Source organism: Notechis scutatus, chromosome 2 (assembly GCF_049901735.1).
Source record: "Notechis scutatus isolate UNSWTSFEM ecotype Mainland chromosome 2, rNotScu1.2, whole genome shotgun sequence".
In the NCBI taxonomy this organism is placed as follows: domain Eukaryota; kingdom Metazoa; phylum Chordata; class Lepidosauria; order Squamata; family Elapidae; genus Notechis; species Notechis scutatus.
In genome coordinates, this window is record NC_142010.1 from 117,275,407 (window position 1) to 117,298,138 (window position 22,732).

The 22,732-nt window shown below is 38.2% G+C and overlaps 1 protein-coding gene across 1 annotated transcript; it reads left to right on the forward strand.

Moving 5' to 3' along the window:
• The first annotated feature begins 3 nt into the window (after nucleotides 1–3).
• Nucleotides 4–20,342, forward strand: SLC26A11 (solute carrier family 26 member 11). The gene is made up of 17 exons (XM_087955965.1): nucleotides 4–229; nucleotides 583–930; nucleotides 2,617–2,809; nucleotides 3,595–3,680; nucleotides 5,064–5,143; nucleotides 5,847–5,989; nucleotides 6,119–6,294; nucleotides 6,655–6,727; nucleotides 7,583–7,633; nucleotides 7,988–8,048; nucleotides 8,878–8,933; nucleotides 10,992–11,132; nucleotides 12,040–12,167; nucleotides 12,570–12,669; nucleotides 14,555–14,688; nucleotides 18,532–18,604; nucleotides 19,848–20,342. The coding sequence occupies exons 2-17, from the start codon at nucleotides 739–741 to the stop codon at nucleotides 19,934–19,936; spliced, it is 1,776 nt and encodes a 591-aa protein (XP_087812091.1). The 5' UTR covers nucleotides 4–229; nucleotides 583–738; the 3' UTR covers nucleotides 19,937–20,342.
• The last annotated feature ends 2,390 nt before the right edge of the window (nucleotides 20,343–22,732 follow it).

Here is a 22,732-nt window from a genome sequence, read left to right on the forward strand (position 1 = left end):
TCTACGTAAAGCCCGGATCACGTGAGCCGAGAATTGTCAGGACTCGGCCGCTTGGAATCTGGGGTTAATTTGGGTGTTGGTTACCTGTCGATGAGCCTGAATTGAGGAATTAGACATCGACATGCAGACGGCCTGCGGAAGGGGTCGCTCGGTATCTCTGGAGAGCTGATCAGATGGTGCTTGGTAATATTCCGCAATCATCTTTCATCGCGTCCCAGGACCTACTAATGTAAGTTTTCTCTGTCTTCATGACTAACTCCTTCTTCCCCGCCTAGCCTTGCTCCTCCACTTGGAGCTCTCCTAAATTACTTTTGATCTCCTAATTTTAAGCCGATTGCCCGATTTGAGCGAGCCTTGCCCAGGTTCTCATGCCAGCTCTACGAAGAGGACACAACAACAATGCATCAACAATTGGGTCGCAAATATTTAAATATGCTTAGGTCCATCTCCTGTAGAAGAGGATGTGGCATTATTGTTTCCTGTTAAGGGAGGGACAGTATTATTGTAAGGCAGGATCCTCTGTTTCTATACAAGATGGAGAATCAGTAGTGTTGCCTAATTGCTGTCCTATTCCTTTTCCAGGGATACCTATGAATTTTTGCTGCCAGTTTGTCATCTGCTCTAGCAAAACCATTTGCTATGACAGCTGTTTGCCTGTGACTTTGCCTGATAGTGCTTTGGTCGAGATTGAGATGGTAGATCCCAAGTGAATCGGTCTGAACCACAAAGTGTCCAACCATGTCGGAAAGAAACTGGGAGTGTTGGAAGCAATGTTGCAGAGCAACTGGAAAGAGATTGCCGGTGCTAACTTGGCTTCCCAAGTATTCTCTGCAATGGCTACAGCTGGATCTTATGGCTGGGCTGACTGTGGGGATGACTGTCGTGCCACAAGCTCTTGCTTATGCTGTGGTAGCTGGTCTTCCCGTGCAGGTGAGGTTACACACGCAGCAGTGACTACACTTAAGCTGTATTTGTACAACTACAAAGTACATCTCCGCAGTCAGTATTCCCATTAGCAGACAAACTGGCTTTATTGCAGAAGAAGTGCCTCATCTAATTGGAGAGTGAAGAGGAAAAGGATAGAAACTGAGTTCAAATTCAATTCCTTTTTTTTTTTTTAAAGAACTCTTGGTCTGACAACACCATTTGATATTTGCTTGAGGGAAGGAAAGATTAGACTAGTTTTACTGGATGCCACCAAGGGCTGGTGGCTGGAGGAATGGATGTTTGTGAAAGAGTGGCTATAACAGCCAAACTTTTGTGTTTTAAGCATTAGCCTGGGAACTAACTAATTAGATAGTGTCCTCATTTATTCATACAAGTGTATAGTGTTTCTGTTCTTATTTGGCACTCTTACAGAGAGATAAAGGAAATCCACACATGTTATATCCATATGCTTTTGTTTTCTCACCTATCCTAGCCAAGTGAGAAATTGCAAGTGGGCTGGAACAGGAAGTGAAGTTGCTTTATACAAAATCAAAGTATTATTCTAGATGTGGGCCATGTGCTGCCCATTGGCATCTGCCTGGCTATCCCATATAATTTAAAAAAAAGGGATTACAGGTAATCCTCTATAACAATAGCACTTAGACTTATACACTGCTTTACAATGCTTTATAACCCTCTCTAAACAGGTTTATGACCACAACTGAGCCCAACATTTCTGTTGCTAAGCAAAACATTTATTAAGTGAGTTTTGCCCCATTTTACGACCTTTTTTGCCAGAGTTCTTAAGTGAATCACTGCAGTTGTTAAGTTAGTAACATGGTTGTTAAATGAATCTGGCTTCCTCATTGATGTTGCTTGTCAGAAAGTCACAAAAGTTGATCACATGATCCTAGGATACTGTAACCATCATAAATATGAGTCAGTTGCCTAGCCTCTGAATTTTGATCACGTGATCATGGGGATGCTGCAATGGTCATAAGTGAAAAATGGTCATAAGTCATTTTTTTCAGTGCTATTGTAACTTCAAATGGTCACTAAAAGAACTGTTGTAAGTCAAGGACTACCTGTATTTAAAAATATTAATTGAGAAGCTGGTACGCTACTTCTTTATTTTCTACAATGCCTTTGTGCCCTTGCATATGTACAGTTGTTTCTCTGGAAAGGCAGTGCTTACTCAGGAAGAGAAAGACAAACGTAAGCAATAGAAGTACATTTCTAGGGTCAAGAGCTATAAAAGGAACAACTTCCATAGTTTTCCTTCTGGTAAATGAGTATTTTGTATCTGACCAAGCCAATTGTGGCAGCCATTTTGTGGATGCCCACATTCCATGGGTAGTCATTTTGAGATAATGACTTTTTCTCATGGACAAAGTCCTACATGCATCTGCCAGCTTGAAAAAGATTGCTGTGAAAGACCTGTGAAAGTAATAAATGTGTAGATTTGTCATAAAGTTATTTTTCATTACCCTTTAAATTATGACTGTTTCCTAAATAAGGCAGTTGCTAAATGAAAACTATTTGTATTCCTTTTAAAAATATTTCACCAAATTTTCCATAGGATGCGATTTGTATTTTGTAGGCCTTTCATAACCTTTGTGGTCTTATTGACTTACAGTTCTTCAAGTACTGTGAATAGTCTCTGACGTTGCCTTCCCCTCTCCTTCGCAGTATGGTCTGTATTCTTCCTTCATGGGTTGTTTCATCTACTGCTTTTTGGGGACCTCCAAAGATATAACACTTGGTCCAACGGCCATCATGTCCCTCTTGGTTTCTTCCTACGCATTCCATGATCCCGCCTTGGCCGTTCTCCTTGCCTTTCTTTCAGGTTGCATCCAGTTAGCTATGGGACTTCTCCATCTTGGTAAGAGTTGGTTGCTTTTTATATTGGTCTTCTAAGTCCACTGCCCTGTTGCTATTATTGGCCAAAGAAGATAATTGGGAATCAAATCTGACAAAAAAAGGTAGAAATGAATTTCCCCTGTTTTGGTATCCTAAACTTTCTATAAATTGCAGGGCATTTTTCCAAATATCTGTGAAAAAGTACATCTCACTGAGTTCATTGGGGTATCTGCCAGATAAGTGAGTACAGGATTATAGGCTCATTCAAAGTCTTTTTATTAAGGTGATTTATGAATTATTCTTCACCTTCTGGTAGACTCTGATGCTGTCTGCCTATATTTTTTTGAACTGGATGTCCATGTGTAATTATGAAGAGAGATTCACGTATGCTTCAGTTAAATGCCAGGTGTACTCTATTTAAAGTACTTTGGGATGGCAATGCTTCAGTGAGATGAACATAGTAAAAGAACGACTCCACAGATTATGCAATCAAATCATTTTGTTCTTCCTAATCTAGTTTTGAATTTACAGCTAAATGGACAGGTTTCCTCCTAAAATAGGACTTGATGCATGCAAGAGTCCTTATTTTAAGTAATAGCTGGAAAGAATCTCTCCCTCTCTAGTCCCCAGCTTTATCTAGTTAATTGCCAGGTGGTTTTCTGCTTTAGAAAAGTAAGACTAGAGGTCCTACAAAGGAAAGAGAAGAGGACATGATGGGCAAGTGTCTGAGGAATGGATAAGAAATCCAGCTGGTGTAATTCCCTGGGTGAAATAAAAGACTAAATGATTTTTCCCCATTCCTGGCAGGTTTCATTTTGGACTTTATTTCATATCCTGTTATTAAAGGGTTTACTTCAGCTGCTGCAGTCACCATTGGCTTCAACCAAATTAAGGTAAACTGTCTCTGTCTACCCTTGGCCTTTACATTACAATTTTAGGTGAAGGGGTTTTTGTAGGAATAGGATAGAGGCCAGACCAGCCTTCAGGGGTCTTCAAACTTGACAGCTTTAAGACTTGTGGACTTCAACTCCCAGAATTCCTCCTCTAGTCATGTTAGCTCAGGAATTCTGGGAGTTGAAGTCCACAAGTCTTAAACTTGCCAAGTTTGAAGACCCTTGCTCTATCCTATTATGTGTGAGAGAAAGAGGGTGAAGACAACCCCGCCCTAATAGTTCACAGAGTGTATTGTAGATGCATATAGCAGAGTAGAATTTTGCTCAGTCTAGCAATATTTTGTCTATAGATGTGAAACAATAAAGAAATCAGCTTGGAAGTATTGCCATGTGTCATTCTTGATTTGGGGCCTGACAGTCACCGACCTCTGGTGGTTGGGAAGTTTATAGGAGATCTTAATCATGAGAGAAAAAGGGGGGCTGGTTTTACATTCCAACATTTCTGCAGTTACTTCCTTAAAACTATTGAAAATTGCCCTTAATTTTGCTCTGCTTTCATTTCCTACTTCTTAGTTTCAAAAGCAAAGAGCTTGATTTCTTGAGCTTCCCAAAATTCTTAAATTTATATAATTGTAGAGCTCAACAGTTTCCTTTTACCCACACCCATTTTCTGTAAGCATTGCCGAGGATTGTGTACCATTGAATTCTATGTCTCTTATAACATCAATATTTCCTCTGTGGTTGACCACAGTCTGCTATTTGCAAGAGGCTGAGACGATAGCAATCACAGTTACAGTTCTTTGTGCTTGCGAGTGTGCAAAAAGAAGCCTCAGATCTTTTTGTATACAAGGTTTTGTTTTAGTTCACTAAAAACATTTTCTGGCTTATTACATTAATAAAATATTGGTGGAAGCTATCTAGGCCATCCCTTTAGATTCGTCTTGGAAGTTAGTTACTAGACCCTAATACAATTTTAAGAATATCAAAAACAAAAAACAGGGAATAAAAGAACAAATTAGAACTGTTATAATGTTTTAAAATTTACAGATTGGCTGTTATGACGATGCAATATATATTTAATGCCAAAAGGGTATCAAACATTTTACATGTATAAAAATACCATCTTTGCAATTGCAAGAACTTTAGTATATATGCTAAAACTTAAAATAGTTTGCAATTAAGTGGAAAGTTGTACTAATGTGTTCTTCAGAAGCTAGCTAAGTCTCATGAAATATATTATTCTCTAATACAGTATGAAAGACTATCTTGTTTCAAATGGCTTCTAGATTCATTTCATTCATATAGTATACCCTCCATAATGTGTGTGTGTGTGTGTTTCTGTTTTTACCAACTTGTTTCTTGTGTGTGTTTAATTTTCCATAGACACTCCTGGGTCTGCAACACATTCCAAAGCAGTTTATCCTACAAGTGTATTATACCTTCTGCAGAATTAGTGAAACAAGGTAAAAAAAAGTGTTTATCTCTTTTTTTTTAATTCCTCCTCTTCCTGTTTACAAAAATGGGAAATTAGTGCAAAAATCGTATGCAGAATCAGAATCTGGGAATTGTAAACATTTTTTTAGAGTGCTGCATTTCAAGATCTTTAAACATTCCTAAACCCTGAAATTGGGCAAGCTTAAATATTGCATGGGGAATCTTAGAATGGAGCTAAAAGCTGGAATGCTGACAAGTTTGGGGCATATCCATTTTTTTCATCACACCTTAGGGCCAAATACTTTTTCAATGAACGCAAAGAATAAATGAACTTAAAACTGTAGAAATAGGAAAATGGCCTGACAAATACCCATCTGATCTTTTATGCTTAATTAGGTCATTTTTGAGTGGGTTATGTTTACTTTGAAGTTAATGTTATTGTTCTTACAACAGTTAAACTATATATGCTTACAGGATATATTGTATGAATGAATGAAATCTGGGCTTAGTTTTTTCAAGTTTTTAAATCTCATACTTCGTATTTCCTTTACCTTATTAAAAATCTAATTCACCAGCAGGGAAACGTGTGTTATTTTAATATTTAAAAAATAAATTATCTTGCTGGCTGAATAAAACGATGCATAAATTGGAGAAGGGCCCATGCTTAAAAAGCAAATAGGATGGAGGTCTTTTATCTGTGCAGAGTTTGTGCAATATCATGATTATTTACAGGGCTGGAGATGCCATCCTTGGGGTCTGCTGCCTAATAGCGCTTATGGTCCTTCAACAAATGAAAAAAGGCATCCCCAGGACCCATCCGATGGAAACCTTGCCTGTCAGAATCAGTCGATATATAATTTGGACAACAGCTACAGGTTTGTCTGTCATGTCCTCTAAGCAAACGTTCAATTTCCTTCTTCTTGGAAGTATTTTTATAAGGTTATGTCATGATTATGGAATCCATGCCTATCATTTGACTTTATTTAAGACTCTCTTCCTTACAGCCCGTAATGCTCTTGTGGTTCTCTTTGCTGGTCTTGTGGCTTATTCTTTCCAAGTGACTGGCTCCCAGCCTTTCAGCCTCACAGGATCCATTCCCCAGGGACTCCCTCTGTTCCAGCCACCACCATTCTCCATCATCACACCCAATCAGACTATTGATTTTAAGGAAATGGTGCAGGTGTGTATTTCTTTTTTTATTGGTTCAATTTCCGCCTCTCTGTTTATGTCAGCTCTTCTAGATAGATCAGACTAAAAAAACCAGTGCTATGTAGTTCAGGATTACTTTTATTGTAACAGAATTGTCAGCGTTCCAAGTAACAACCTCCAAAGAAAAAGACTCCGAGAATATCATCTTCCCAAAGATCCATTTTTATTAGAGATATCATATTGGCACATCTGGGGAAAACTCGAATCTGAGAGTTTCCCTAACCCAAAGAAAACCCAAAATCCAACCCCTGCACCCAATCGTCCATCACATTGTTCCCTCTTCTTGATCAAAATTGCAGTGAAATACAGCTCCCGTCTTCCATCCCTGCAGGCCATTGGACCTGGCTTAGCGGTGGTGCCTCTCATGGGACTGCTGGAGACGGTTGCTATTGCCAAAGCATTTGGTAAGATCATTTTCTTGTTTGTGGAGGGAGGGGGGGGGGGGAGGAAAGAAGGACTATATACTTCCCTGCACAGCTGACACCTGAAATGAATTTTTATTTCTATTTGAAGTAGTGGCCTCTGATCACAAATCACAGTAAGCTATAGTCTGTTTCACAGTGGATTACTGAATAAATCACATTAGCTGGAAATGGGATATTGTTGACTGGGACCTACTCAGAGTTGGTTGTAAGATGGATGGCTATAGAAATGTTTTAAATAATTTAAATTAATTAATTAATATGCACAATGCATGAAATGTACCAAAATCACAGGTGTGTGTTGAAACTATAGTTAAGAGCAGAAATGGCGGATCTGTGGCTCTCCTTATGTTGGGGAATGATAGCTTCCAACCCCAGCTAGAATAGTCTGAGATGACATAGCTTGGACATGTCAGCAATATCAGAAGGAAACAGACAAAATATGACCCTTGGACTAAAATATGAAAAATTTCTTAGACTAATAGTAATTCAGCGTAAGAGGTAGCTATTTTCTTATCTCTACCTGCTTTGAAGGGATAGAAAGTCACCTCTGTCAGTGGAAGGATTAGGTAAAGAAACAGAAATCTGTTACCTGAAATTTCGAAGTCCATAACTAGCTTGGTTAGGATGATGGGTAGTTACAGTATATCAGTTATACTGCTTTAGGGAAGTATCATTTTCTAGAATTGTCAGCTCCGTGTTACGGTGTTTCTATTAGCTTCACTTATGCCTGCCTATAGTAGCTTGCAAACTTCTTTTCTGTGGAAAATGCTGTGATAAATTAGTCTTGGTCAATTCTGTATGTAATGATGCCTCTTTTTTTTCTTTTCTTATTAGCCTCCCAAAATAACTACCAGATTGATACCAACCAAGAGCTGCTAGCTATGGGTAAAGATTTTACATAAATGGGCTTGGTTGCATTTTGACTGAGGAGAACCTAAGCCAAGTGAAGTAATTGGGGGTGGGTGATTCTGGGAACTGCAATTGTCAGGTGCAGTTATTCCAATTAGTGGGTAGCAGAAAGTATCTTTGGAACAGGCTTCATTGGAGAAATCTCATTCTCATCACTTGCAGCTTTAGAATTTTGGGTTCACAGAGTCAGAAGGCATGTTGCTCAATGTAGGAAATCCTGAGGACTTGGGGAGAGTGATCCTCAGGCCTCTTAAGAGTCTAGGAGAGAAGACAACAAGTCTTGTAATCTCACTGATTCTGTTCCTGCCTTTCTTCCTGGATACTCTCTAGGGTTTACCAACCTCCTGGGATCCTTTGTCTCATCCTATCCAGTCACAGGTAGTTTTGCCCGGTGAGGAAAACACTTTCTTTTTCTCTCTCTTAATCTCTCTCTCTTTTTTGGTAAATGCAGGCTACTCACATAGCTTAATTAGGTAATTTGAAATAGTACTCTTCATGCATCGCTTGTCATGGATTCATTACCTCTTAAAAACTTTTAAACCTAATGAAAAAAGTTTTTCATAATATTTATGGAGGGAAGGTAGTTCATGTCCATTGCATGATAATGCACGCAGAGCTTCAGACAGGTTGCATTTTATTATAAAGTTATTTTTCCCTATTATTCAGATAGGCATAGCCATACAAAGAACCCAGCTGAAATTGGATATACATTTTCATGTTCAAAAATGGCTGTGAGTTAATTAATAACGTTAGAAAAAGGTGATGCTTGAGGCCAATTTGGGAAGCGTCCTTGATCTTTTTTTTTTTTTATAGGAACAAGGGGAAGGATGATTTCCTCCAGAAAAAAACATCTTGTCTTGGAGGTGCCCTTTGGATTGAAAACATTTTTTCCCATAGCTACTCACAGTCTGGGGCTGTGATCTTACACTCTTGGGCTGATATGAAGGAGAAATGTGGTTGTGGACACAGCAAAATGAAAGCCACATCTTCATTAGAATCTCTTCGTTTTTAATTTTTGAATAATTTGATTTTTTCTTTAGCCTCTGCCATTTGATCAAGTCTTAAATCGTAACTTGCAAACTGATAATTGAAGAGAAAAATAAGGGAAGCATAGCCAGCCTTGTGGAAAGGGCAGTAGGTTGCATGTATGCACGTCTGATATTTCTAGGCTTAAAATAAACTTAATCCTTTCACTTATAATGGCTTTGTTCACACTGCAGGACAGCAGTGAATGCTCAGACTGGTGTATGTACTCCTGCTGGAGGACTAATCACAGGTAGGAAAAAGAATAATGCCATTGTTGGAGGAGAATAAATTGGAAGCAGAAGGTTATAAATGACAAATGTGCCAAGACAAATGTCACTTGTATAGTTCTCCTTCTTTCACTAAACCTGCCCAAAGAGGCCCTGAAGACATGTAAATACTGCAGCTAAAATGCATCAAATGTTATGTCTATGGAGATTCTCCATCATCCAGGTCATGGTTGTCCCAATGGTGCTTTTTCAAGAGGCAACTGGACTTTCTGGGTTTTTCTTTGAAGATGTTTCACTTCTCATCCAACAAGCTTCTTCAGAGCTGAAGAAGCTTCTTGGATGAGAAGCGAAATGTCTTCAAAGAAAAACCCAGAAAGTCCAGTTGCCTCTTGAAAAAGCACCTTTGGGACATCAAATGTTATGTACAAACAGAGATCCTTGAAACACAACAAGGAAACATCTTAAAGTTCATCATAAATGAACTTTTACATGATATTCTAATTTTCCAAATGAGATGCAAAAGTTGCTCTCATCAGAAAAGAGGACTTTGGATCACAGCAACAGACCAGTTCTGTTTTTCTTTAGCCCAGGTAAGACGCTTCTGATGTTGTTTGTTGTTCAGGGGTGGCTTGACAAGAGGAATACGACATTTGAAGCCCATGTCCAGGATCTGTCTGTGTGTAGTGGCTCTTGATGCACTGACTCCAACCTCAGTCCACTCCTTGTGAAAGTCCCCAACACTTTTGAACAGCCTTTTCCTGACAATCCTCTCCAGGCTGCAGTCATCCCTGCTGCTTGTGCACCTTTTTCTTCCACACTTTTCCCTTCCACATAACTTTATATTAATGTGCTTTGATACAGCACTTTGGGAACATCCAACTTCATTTGCAATTACCTTTTGAGGCTTTCCCTCCTTATGGAGGGTGTCAATGATGGTTTTCTGCACAACTGTCAGGTCAGCAGTCTTTCCCATGATTGTGATTCCTATTGAACCAGACTGAGAGACCATTTAAAGGCTCAGGAACCCTTTGCAGGTGTTATGGATTAATTAGCTGATGAGAGTGGGACCCTTTGAGCCTAGAATATTGAACCTGTTCACAATATTCTAATTTTCTGAGATTGTGGATTTGGGGTTTTCATGAGCTGTAAGCCATAATCATTTCAATTATGACAAATCACGGCTTGAACTATCTTGCTTTGCATGTAATGAGTCTATCTCATATATTAGGTTCACCTTTTAACTTGCATTACTGAAATAAATGAACTTTTGCACGATATTCTAATTTTTCAAGTTTCATCTGTATATTCATTATGGCAAAATTTTCCTGGTTCATAGTCTGCTTCATGATGCCTGGAGGAAAAAGGACACACACACATGCACTCACTACTACTACTTCTTGTGCCATAGCTGTCATTGGATGTTGGCGATCATGTTGGCGATCCTGTTTTTATCTCTCACACACGGTTGCAAATGAGTGGATAATAATATGACACAAGAAGAAATTGAAGTACAAGTAATTGCAGTGATAGTTACTCATTTATGCTGGACATTCCTAACATGTTCACACTGTTGTTGGGACTTAGTAGATAGAGTATTGCATTGGTGAGCCCATGAACACATGTAGCTATTTTAGTTTATGGAACATAATGTTAACTCTCCTAATAAGCTTCAAGCATTGGGAATTCACTGATTAAATTTATATGCCACCAAATGTTTCAAGATTCCCAGCAGAATAGAAAGCACACAGTCAGAATTCAAACACCTGCATAAGCCCCAAAGTAACCCAACTCATTCACCCAAATCAGCAACAGCAGGCAAACTAAATTAAATAAATCAAGATTGTTAATGTGGCACTGATGATCATTTCCAAAGTCCCTCTAGAATACTATGGTTTTTCACCAGTTTCTGGATGTCTCTCCCAAATTCACTTCTGATTCTTAGTTGTTTTATCACTTCAGTTCATGGAAGACCTCTGGCATAGTAACGCATCCAACCCTGCTCTGCCACCCAACTTAGTTGGAGCTTATTGTAAACTAGCATTTTGTCTCATAATACAGATGTCTCTCTTTTTTTTTTACAGGGGCCTTGGTACTCTTATCTCTAGCCTACCTTACGTCCCTGTTTTACTACATTCCCAAGGCAGCACTGGCAGCAGTCATCATCTGTGCTGTGGCTCCAATGTTCGATGCCAGGATCTTCCGCACATTGTGGCAGGTTAAAAGTATGAGCATGGATCTCTTGTCCTTCCTAAAGATGGTCAGTTAGAAAACGTTTAATACTTCCCTATAGACACTGAAGATGGTTAGAATTCAAACCTGGAGGATATGGGCGATTTGGGAAAAGTAGTGGGAGAAGCAGAATGGAAAGTTCCTTCTTCTCTGTAGCTCTTCTTAGTGCTGTCTTGGTATTGACTTTCTGAAATTGGATTAATCCACTATTTCTTTGTTAAGAAAGAAGGACTTAGGACTCTGGCAAAGTCAAGATGATTTTCATTGTTAGATAGACTCTTAAACATTTAGGATGCAGGCTGAGGCTATTGGAACCGCATCTTGGAAACCCTCTGAGCCCAGTCTTTCTAAGAACACATATTGGATGGGGGTAAAGGATCTGATGGGCCATAAGACCTTACAGCTTTGTATTATAGCCAGTGACCTACAGTATTTAAGTTAGATCTAGAACTGGTTTAAAGGGACTGGCTAAGACACTGAGCTTGTCGATCAGAAAGGTTGGTAGTTCGAATCCCTAGCGCCGCATAGCGGAGTGAGCTCCCATGACTTGTCCCAGCTTCTGTCAACCTAGCAGTTCGAACGCATGTAGAAAAATAGGAAACACTTTGGTGGGAAGGTAACAGCGTTCCTTGCGCCTTCGGCATTTAGTCATGCCAGCCGCATGACCATGGAGACGTCTTCGGACAGCGCTGGCTCTTCAGCTTTGTAATGGAGATGAGCACCGCTCCCTAGAGCTGGAAACAACTAGCACGTATATGCAAAGGGAACCTTTACCTAGAACTGGTTTGAATTGTAAACTTCTTGTTTGTCCTGGTGCAAGCGACAGCACACAGTTTCTTAAAAATGATCACTTTTGCTGATGAGATGGACTTGATTGAATTCTCTGGTCTTTCTTCACAGGGCTAGACCTGGTGCCTCTTTGTGTTACATTCTTTGTTTGTTTTTGGGAAATGCAATATGGCATCATAGCAGGGGTGATGGTTTCTGGAATCCTCCTGCTCTACCCCCTCGCCAGGCCTCAGATAAAGGTCAGTTTTTAATACACTGAGTCAGGCAGAGTTTGGAGAAGACTATTTCCTTGAGTCAGAAAACAATACATGGTAGCCATACGTAGCTGATCGTAGAATATATTTTGTTTTGCTTCCGTCTGCTGTGATTGATTGGGATGTACTTAGGGAGAAACAGGTCACGATTGACTTAGGCAGTGCTAGATAATGATATCAGCATTTATATATAACATAGGACATTTGTATCTCTTTATTCCTTCCAATTTTCAATTCGACTGAGATGTTGTATAACTAAGAGATACTGTTTAACAACTGAGACAATAAATGGTTTCATAAGTACATCAAGAAGCATTGTGATGACTCAAATTACATAGGTCTCCTTGGATTCCTTCCCACAATACTTTCTTCCACCTTTTTCTCCAGGTTGTGAGGGACACGGCAATAGTCATAAAGCCTGAGAATGGCCTTCAATTCCCTGCAATTGATTTCCTCCGGGATACTGTACACAAGCAAGCTCTATCAGGTAAATTGTGTAAATTCCTGAAATGAGACTTCAGTATATCTCATCTAAAAGAGTTAATATTCCTCCTCTTGGGTGCCTCTGGAAACATAATTGCTCCATGCAGTTACGTCCATGTCTTTCAACAGAGAATAAATAAGGTTTCAAGAATGTTTCAGTATTTCGGTATGCCTTTTGAGGAAATGTCCACGATACATATATATTAGGACCAAATGAGAAGGGTTTCCAGTTAACAATTCTTGTGCTGAACAGATGGAAATTCAGAATAGGTATTCAAGCAAACATACAAAGTAGAATAAAGATTTTAGTCTTAACAAAATGAACCATGTTGGTGAGATAAGCCCATAACTTGGCCAGATTCTCTTGCTAGTATAGCTTGCCAGCTCTTTGACTGATCTGTTTCTTGTGTTCTTGTTTTCTGACTTCTTTGAAGGACAGAGTGATGTGTTTGTGGTGGTGGTGCCGGGCAATGTGAGAAGGCTCATCTGCCTCACATTTACCTAGAGATGGAAGAAGCCTGAGAAAGAAGGTTGCAGCAGCTTATTCCTGTCTCTTTCAATGGTCTTCCTAAATCTCCAAGTGCTAGAAAAAGTAGGATATGTAGCCTGCGAGGAATGCTGTGGGGGGATGTCCTGTCCCCCATCTTGTGCCTTCTATGAAACAGACTTGTCTTCTCCCCAAACTGTACTCTCAAAAGCCTTGGATCTCCCACAGGTTGTAGCCAGTCAGTTCAACCAAGTATGCTGCAGTTAAGGTGTATTGTAATTCCAAAGTGCCAGGAAAGGAGAGGAAGGCCATAATATACGTGATGGCAGCCTGATTCAGGAACTGCTATAGCTCCCCCAACTATCAACTGACTACCAAAAGAGAAAACTCAGAATGAATTTGAGTTTTCTTCTCCCTCTTTTTCTATTTAGGGACCAGCCCACTCTTTCTTTTGCAATTTTGTTTTATTATTTTTTCCGGAAACACACCGAATTTTGATGACGATAGATCAGGACCTCATGGTGATTTACAGAAGATCATCTTGGTTTGTAAACTGTGTACAGTGTCCTGTTTGTGTATGAAGGTTATTGTGATTAGCTCTTGAGTTTCAATAGCTAATTGCTTTCGTCCCTTGGCACCTGGTTCACTCAAAGTTCTCAAAAACACAACACAACCCACACAAAGCACAAAGACTGATGTTTCTACAATAATATACAGGGTTCTTAGTCTTTTCTTCTTTCCATTTCTTTTTTCTTGGAACTGCAATGTGAGTAGATTAGGCTAAAATGTGTGGTCTGCTCTGTATCAGTGATGGCTGTGGAGGGAGTTGAATTTGTGTCTCTATACAAATTCAAATTGTAAATTCCCAGTTTCATGCATGGTTTCAAGAATCGAATTTCAACTTTCTGGCTTGCTAATCAGCATGAATTGGTGGTATGAATCCTGAGAGTTGGAATCTAACACATTGTGGAGGCAAAGCTGAGCCTATGTGATTTTTATAATTTAGTCCATATTGGTCATCTTACATTTCTATATATTTATTGACATTAGTTTAATAAACTATATTGTCTGAGCCTCTGAATGTATTTTTTGTCTTTTAATTTCCAATCTTAATTGTTACAACTTCCTTCTATGGCAGATCAAGCTTATATTGGGAAAACTGCTAAAGACAGCTAATTTTATGTTAAATAATCAAAGCAGGATGATTTGAATTTTGAAAAGGTTCTTTAATTTACATTAAAAATTACAAAACTTCCCAAAGTTATGAACCTAAAAGATTTATAAAATGTTCATCCATTGTTTTATTTTTTCAAATCTGGACCAAAATATCGATCTGTTAATGCAGCTAGGAGTTGGGCTGCATAAGGCCTTCATTCAGCCACATAATATTGTCTTCCTTCAGAGTCTCATCAATGCAATGTCATCCTGGACTGCAGCCACATCAGCAGCATTGACTATACTGTGGTATTGGGTCTGTCGGAACTTCTGCAGGAATTTCAGCTCCGGGAACTTTGCTTGGTCTTCATTGGCTTGAAGGTGGAAGTTTGTCCGGGAGTTGCGGGGTGGGAGCATATGTAAATTGTGGCTGGGTAATTTAATCTTAATGAGTCTTAGAGGCCTAACAATTTTATTTTTGTAAAAAGAAAATATTGTTTAGTGACAGAGTATATACTTTTCATGTAGAAGGTTTTAACCCTTGAGAATAAGGAGCATGAATACAGTAGTCCTTGACTTACAACCACAATTGGGCCTCAGATTTCTGTTGTTAAACAAGGTATCTGCTAAGTGAGTTTTGCCCCATTTTACAATCTTTCTTGCCACAGTTCAGTGAATCGTTGTAGTTATCAAGTTATTAACATGGTTGTTAAGTGAGTCTAGCTTCCCCCTAGTCTTTATTTATTTGTTTGTTTATTTAATTTATATTGCCACCTATTCGCCCATGGTGACACTCGAGGCGGCTTACACAATGTAAAACCATATTTAAAATAAAAAATAAAAATAAAAAACAATAAAAACTTAACAAAAAGAATCAAATAAATTAGTAAAGTACAATAGAACAAAATCTGGAAAAAATTTTAAAATAAATCACCCCCCAACTCCCATCCCCCCGCCCCGACGACAGCAGATGACAGTAGCCATTTGATGGGCTCCATCCTGCCCTGGGTTCCCCAGGCCCGCTGGCAAAACCAGGTCTTCAGTGCCTTTCGGAAGAGAGCTAGAGTGGGGGCCATTCTAATCTCTGGAGGAATGATATTCCAGAGAGAGGAATAAGCTCTTTTGCTTGTCAAAAGGTTACAAAAGATGATCACATGACCCCAGGACACTGCAACTGTCATAAATACCAGTCAGTTGCCAAGCATCTGAAGTTTGATCATGTGAGCACGGAGATGCTGTAATGGTCATAAGTGTGAAAAATGGTCATAACTCCCTTTTTCAGTGCTGTTGTAACTTCAAACAGTCACTAAATGAACTGTTGTAAGTCAAGGACTGCCTGTATAACAAACATGGCTCTTGAAGAAATGCTCTCAATCAGCATCCCCTTTAGCTTTTACCTGCTGGCTAGGAATATTGACATGTGCAACCCTAATGTATCTACACAGCCGGATGGTGGGAATAGTTCTAGTGTTGTTTCCTGTATACTCTGATATGGACTAGCCACATATATTCATAAACAGACCAACAATGCAAAGTTTCTGAAATACAAAATTCTCAGTGTTTCTCTAGAATATAGTCTGCACGTTCAAGTTATATGGGCTGTCTTACACTGTGTCAGCCCGTTGAGTTACCTAGCACTGTATTCTTTCCTTTGACCCAGAAATTTGTCTAATCCTATCTTTTAGCCAGAGAAACAAGGAGTGCAACTTAAACATTTAGATAAGTAAGGGATCTGTTCTGCCCTTGAACCCACGCTTCCTCCCTCCCTCTTTGAAAAGCTCTTATGAAAAAAAATAACTGATTAATTTTCTATTTTATTTTTTTTAAACAAATTTTATTAATTTTAAAGACAAACAAATCATCATTAACCATTACATACTTGAACCTTTTTCCATTATAAATTTTATAAGTCAAATAAAACCTTATTTTATACAATATAATTCTATTTTAAACCATTTCCATATGAGCATACAAATACCTCTTATCCAGTTTCTCTTTACTTCTCTTTACTCTTATTCAATTTCACTATTATTATTTCATCTATTTCTTTCTGACTTGGTTACCATTATTCTCATTCTATATTTCTGCAAGGTTTTATTAATTCTCCCAGAAACATAAACACACAACACACAAACATATAAAAATCTTTTAGGAAAGTAACTTGGCCCCAGGTACCTCTCTCTACATGGACTTCAATTATATTCATGCTCATCTTACATGTCATTACCTATTTTATTTACCATTCTATGTCTTCTATATTAGCTTCTCCACACATTTCACTCTTAATTCTGTCTTATTTAATCCATCTTAATTTGAGTCATTATATTTGTATCTTTTGTCCATTCTTTATTATCCCTTTGTCTCATTCCTTATAATAAAAAAAAGAATTTCTCCTGAAATCACTAATCAGAGTATGATGCCTTTCTATCTTTCCCTAAATTAATTAGATTAACATTTAAAATAACACCTAATACCCAATCTGATTCTGCATGGTACATTCTATCTACTATTTTTTTTTTAATAAAGAAAAATAATAAATCCAAAATGATTAAATACATAGTTAAATAATAGATCTAAATATTGAATCTTATAACATTCCCATTGCCTTTTCCAAAGACAAATGCTACAATAATAATTTTATAATAACATCAATACCATAGTCATATTAAACTCTTTAATTAAAACTCAATATTCTAAACATTCCCTTTAATATTTTATTAAATTTTAAAATCAATCATTACTAAACATTTCAACATTTTAATCTCTTATTAACTCTTAAACCATTCTAATTTTCTATTTCTAATACAAATGCTACAATACCATCTTATGTACCTTGCAAAATCTTTTTTAAAGAAATTATACTTTACCCTTTGTCCCTAAAAGATTCCTCTTTTCCCATCTGATTTCAAAACTTTGTGGCTTTTCTCCACCTTTTCCCTTTCTTTCTTCTCCCACCAGACCTTTCTACCCCCTTCTCCTAGCCTCTGCCTTACTGGCTTCCCTTCTCTGTTGTGTTCCTTTTTCTTTTGTTTACTATCATTATATTGATTTTGCACCTTATTTTTCTCTTTCTTGAGTGTTTTTAAATCTTAAGTCCTTCATTTTCCTTCCTTTCTTTCTTCCTTCTTTCTTAGTTAAATTTTGAAATTCATTAAAGATGGCTTCTTCTTCTTCTTCTTCTTCTTCTTCTTCTTCTTCTTCTTCTTCTTCTTCTTCTTCTTCTTCTTCTTCTTCTTCTTCTTCTTCTTCTTCTTCTTCTTCTTCTTCTTCTTCTTTCTTCTTCTGCCTCCATCTGTTGTACTGTTTTGTTGATAGGTAGCAAGCGCCATTTCTAAAAAAAGGAAGGCTTCTTTCACACCATCTTTGCCATCTTTTTTTTGTTTGCTCATATTCTTTTCTCAGTTCCTCAACAGAAAAAGCCATTATAAATCTTTTCTTTTTCCCCCCTCTTTCTTCTTGCAACAACCAAGATATTTCAAAAAATAGAACAATCCCAAAGTCATCAATCAATCCAAGCCAAGACAAAATTCTCACTTTCTCTTCCTGGGGTAGTATCAATCAAAAAAGAAAGTCCAAATCTGTATCTTAAAGCCTTATTGCAATACATTTCAGTCTTCAAATCCTTAAGGCATCTCCTCCAACAAAATCTTAACATATAAATATATTTTTGGCCTCTCCCTTCCCACTTATCACATAAAGCCAGTTTTTACCTGAAAAAGACAGGTTTCTCAGTATCCACTTGTTGATTCTGTAGGGAAGGAGAGTAAACTTTCCTTTCAGCACCTCAAAATTGCCGCTTACTTTCTCTTCTGGAAAGTATCATTCAAAAACCATAATTTCCAGGAATTATGTTAAATATGTCTTAGAGTCCTGGGTCAACCAAGAAAAACTTTCACTTTCAAAGGCTTTCTCCTCTTCCTCCTGTGCATTCTTGCCCAGCTGCCGGCTTCTTTGTGGTGGCCATTACGGACCGCCGCTGCACAAGTCTTGGGAGAAGGGGGTTCTGCCGGCCGGGGAGGGGTCTGCAACACCCCCAAACCCCTCTCCGGATCCTCCCTGTCTTCAGCCGCCCCTGCCGTCAGCCTTAGCTCCAAACCCGTCCGGATCGGAGCACCAAAAGCGGCTAGCACAGCAGGGATCGCGCCAGTATCGCGAATCCCTGCCGCTCGCGAAGCCGACAAACTGGAAGTCTGATTAATTTTCTATTGTCCTTCCTGCCCACAGACTCACGTGCTTGAAATCTTCCTGGCTGCTGACTTGAAGGGTTTCCGTAATTTTTCCACCCTAAATGATGCAGGTAGGCAAAGATCTTGTTTTCTTTAGATATTGAGTATTCAAGATTATGATCCTTTGTCGTATAAATCTGACATTCTAATCTTCAGGGAAAAAAAATATTGCCCAAACTGTACTCTTATCAATTGAAAAGTCAGTATAGATAGTCCTTGTTTAACAACTACAATTGGGACCAACAATTCTGTCATTAAGCCTTGTAGTTGTTGAGCAAAACATCAGGTGTTCGCAACTTACCTGCAGCTTCTCCGTTGATTCAGCCTGTTAGAATCTGGCTGGGAAAGTGTGCAAATAGCATTTGTGCTGACTAGGATTGGTTGAAAGTTACTTTCTCAGCATTGTCCTAACTTTGAATGATTGTTAAACAGGGTAGTTGTTAAGCTGAAGATACTCCTGGAAGAAGGTGCATACTGCGAGGTGTAGTCTAACCCTCAGCCTGAACAATGAAACAGAACAAAAATAATCACGAGGGAAGCAAAATGCAGTCAGAAGTTGTAAATTAAAACAGACTTTTGGTTGGGGCCAGCCTAGACATACTGGTTTCTTGCTGGACAATCAGCAAGGAGCCAACCTATAGCCTCTTAAATGACTTGCTATGGCAGAATCCAACATTATTTTAATCCTTGCTTCTGCAGTTCTTAAGGTAAAGGGAGAACAGAAGTATTTTCTTATAATGAGCTAAGCTCTATACCAGGGGTGTCCAACCTTGGCAACTTTAAGACTTGTGGACTTCAACTCCCAGAATTCCTGGGAGTTGAAGTCCTAATCTTAAAGTTGCCAAGGTTGGACACCCCTGCTCTATACTGATCTTTGATTTTTTTTTTCTTGTGCTGTTCTTCTTCTTGAGATTAAAGGGGAAAACCTCCTTGTCATTTTCTCCTCAATGCAAACATCTTCTATTGCTGGGGAAAGATAAATTGATGATCCCAGCAGGAAACTTAGTTTTTGAGGAATATCTTACCTACACTTAAGATAATTCAGTTCCAAAAGCAACAAAGCTTGAATCAGTCTAATGTCGGATATTATCAGTTGACTTTAATGTTTTTTAACTCATCTGATTTTAACTTTTGTGCACGTGGCTTGGACATAATAGATCTCTTATAAACACAATACAAATGAATTCTATTTTTATATATTATTTATGTGTTCTCTTGGCTTTTAATCCTTAGATTGTCTAAAACAAGCAAGATTTGAGTTATGGAAACAACAGTGTATCAGATTCATAGCATAATGTACATTTTTTGTTGCAGAAAAAAGTCTTGCAGAATTGCACATTGCCACTGAAGACATGCTGGGTGACAACAGCAGCATACTGACTACAACTGGGATCATCCAGTGAAGGAAGTGAACTCACTGAAGACTGGATCTGTCCAATAGGAGAATCTCAGACTGAAGGATGAAGCTTTGAGTCCATGGAATGGCATAATAGAGTCTTAGCAGAGTCTGCAGCTACTCTATGATGGAATTTTTTTAACAGGAAAAATGAGGAACTTCAACTCAACAAATAAAGATTCAGACAAAGAGTTGAAAATCATTTCAGGGATATTGGAAAAACTTGTGAAATCAGAGTGGATTAAATACTTCTATGACTGTAGCTTATCATATGGGTGCTTTTAACATTTCTGAAATTAATGATATTAATAGAACACTATTCTTCAGAATTGCACTGTCTATGGCAAATTGTTTCCAGCTATATACTGTAATCTGTAATATTCATTTCAGTAAAAACTGAAATGTTAGATGCCTTTCTTTTACAGAGTTTCTATTAAGCCAGATTACTTGAACATGTATACCTCTATTTATGTATCTGATATTGTTAGGAATATGAGTCACCTAACAGGTATTTGGGTTAGAAATATATAAACCAGGACAAACATTTTAGTACTATATCTTTAAGGGAATGCAAGAGCATGCAATTGGGTGTGGTTTCTCAAACAGCCATAAGATGGAGCCAGAAACCTGGGTTGTTTAGTCTGAGTCTCGGAAGAGAGTGTAAGTCTCTGTTTCCTTCTGTTGGAAAGTATTGCCGTTGCTCCATTTCTTCTAATTGACTGATATTACTGGATTTAATGTAAGTCTGATACTGAACTGTTTTTTGACACTGGACTTTGATATTTGGATTATCCCTGGATTGAAAAACTGACTGATTTATCTGTGAATGACTTTTGGACTGCCTATTTTGGACTTTGCTTAACGTTTCTGGAAGTAAAAACCTACATTTACTGTACAGTGTATCTGTGTACTGTGTGTGTATTATTCCAACACTGCTCTCTATACGTCTCCCTGTATGCGCTCATTCTCCTAACGGGGAATTACCTCAACAGATATATTTGAACCATTTTTCTACTTGCCATTCCATTTTTTGTATAGTTGCTATCATCCACTTGTGGCATTCTGATGTGTCCTGCTTATTTATTTGGCTTCTCAGTTGTCAAGAACCATCATACATTGATTAACTATCATTAAGTAAGTGTTGACCCTTGGTATCCATGTAGACAGGCTTTGTACAAGAAGATCTGTCTTCAAACTGGCCTTTTATGTCTCCTAATGGTGCATTCATTGCTGTTTATAAGTCCATTCAGGTTGCTGTTACTTGTCCTTTTCACTTTCTTTGTGGTTTTTTCCCAGCATCACGAACTTTTCAAGGGAGCTGATTCTTGGCAAAAATCTGTCCAAAATACTATCATTTGACTCTGATCATTTGTACATTGAGTGAGAATCCTGGATTAATTTGTACTGTTGAGGTAATTCCCCGTTAGGAGAATGAGTGCACACAGAGAGACATAGTGAGAGTGATATTGAATAACACACGACCAGCACACAGATACACTGAATAGTAAAATGTAGGTTTTTACTTCCAATAAACAGTTAAGCAAAGTCCAATAAGCAGTCCAAGTCATACACGGTTATAGCAGTCAGTTTTCAGTCCAGGGATAATCCAAATAATAAAATCCAGTATCATAAACAGTTCAGTAAACAGACTCACAGCAATCCAAGAAGAACGACGAGCAGCAACAGTCAATAGGAAAAATGCAGGAACCAAAAACAGGGAACATCAGAACATCTAGCAACAACAGAACAGAACAACCCAGGTTTCTGGCTCCATCTTATGGCCGTTTGCTGAACCACACCCAATTACAATTTTAGCATTCCCTTAAAGAAACAGTATTGAATGTCTGTCCTCGTTTATATATTTCCAACCCAACTGTTAGGTGACTATCAATTCCTAACATGTACTATGACCTATTTATTTATTTTCTTAACTAGCCATCCATGGTATTCTTAGAAGTCTTTTTTAGCATCAGAGTTCAAAAGCGTAAATGTTCTATCTTGCTTCTTTAAAGTCCAACCTTCATATCCATAGAGTGTCACATGCAAACTCAAGACTTGTACGGTTGAGATGTAGACATGGCAACTAAGCATTTTTTTTTCCAAGGCCTTCACTGCTTACCCCTATAGATAATAGATATATAATCAGCTTATAGGTTGAATAAAAAGCATTATGTCAATTTGCTGCATTGGAAACAATCTGTTTCACAATGTTTTATCTTGAGTATGACATCCTAATTTGTTAAAAATTTAATATGTGGACAATGAAGTGCTGAGATTCCCATTTTCCTAAGGACATTTTACAACTTGACATGGTTTACACATTCAAAGGCCTTTCTAGAGTCAATGAAGCACATATTGACTTCTTTTTGCCTTTCTCAATTATCCAGTATGCATTGGCAATAATGTATTGTGTTCCAAGGCTTTTTCTAAAGCCAACCTGAACATCTGGCATCTTCTTTCCATGTAGAGCTCTAATTTGTATTGAATGAGCCTAAGAATTATTTTAGTAGCTTTTATTATTTATGATATTGTGCAATAGTTTGCACACTTGGGAAGTCTCCTTTCTTCGATACTAATATACAGAGTGACTTCTATTGTCCACTATAGCGTGTTGATTCATGTAATCTTTTTGGCTGAGCTAGTAACAAGCCACAGGTGGAAAAGGTCATTGTTTCCATAAGCAAAGAAGCTGAGGGAGTGAAGACTACAGTTACAAAACTGTATAGCCTGTGAAAAAAAATGATGCAAGTTTATAGGAGAGACTATAGCTACTCACAGGTTGCACACACAAAAAATTCAAAAT

Excerpts from the sequence above, each read along its gene's own strand:
- SLC26A11 (XM_087955965.1), top strand. The coding sequence starts at position 739 with ATGTCGGAAAGAAACTGGGAGTGTTGGAAGCAATGTTGCAGAGCAACT. Across the intron at positions 931-2,616 it reads TAGCTGGTCTTCCCGTGCAG|TATGGTCTGTATTCTTCCTT; the intron begins GTGAGGTTACAC and ends TCTCCTTCGCAG. Across the intron at positions 18,605-19,847 it reads TTCCACCCTAAATGATGCAG|AAAAAAGTCTTGCAGAATTG; the intron begins GTAGGCAAAGAT and ends TTTTTGTTGCAG.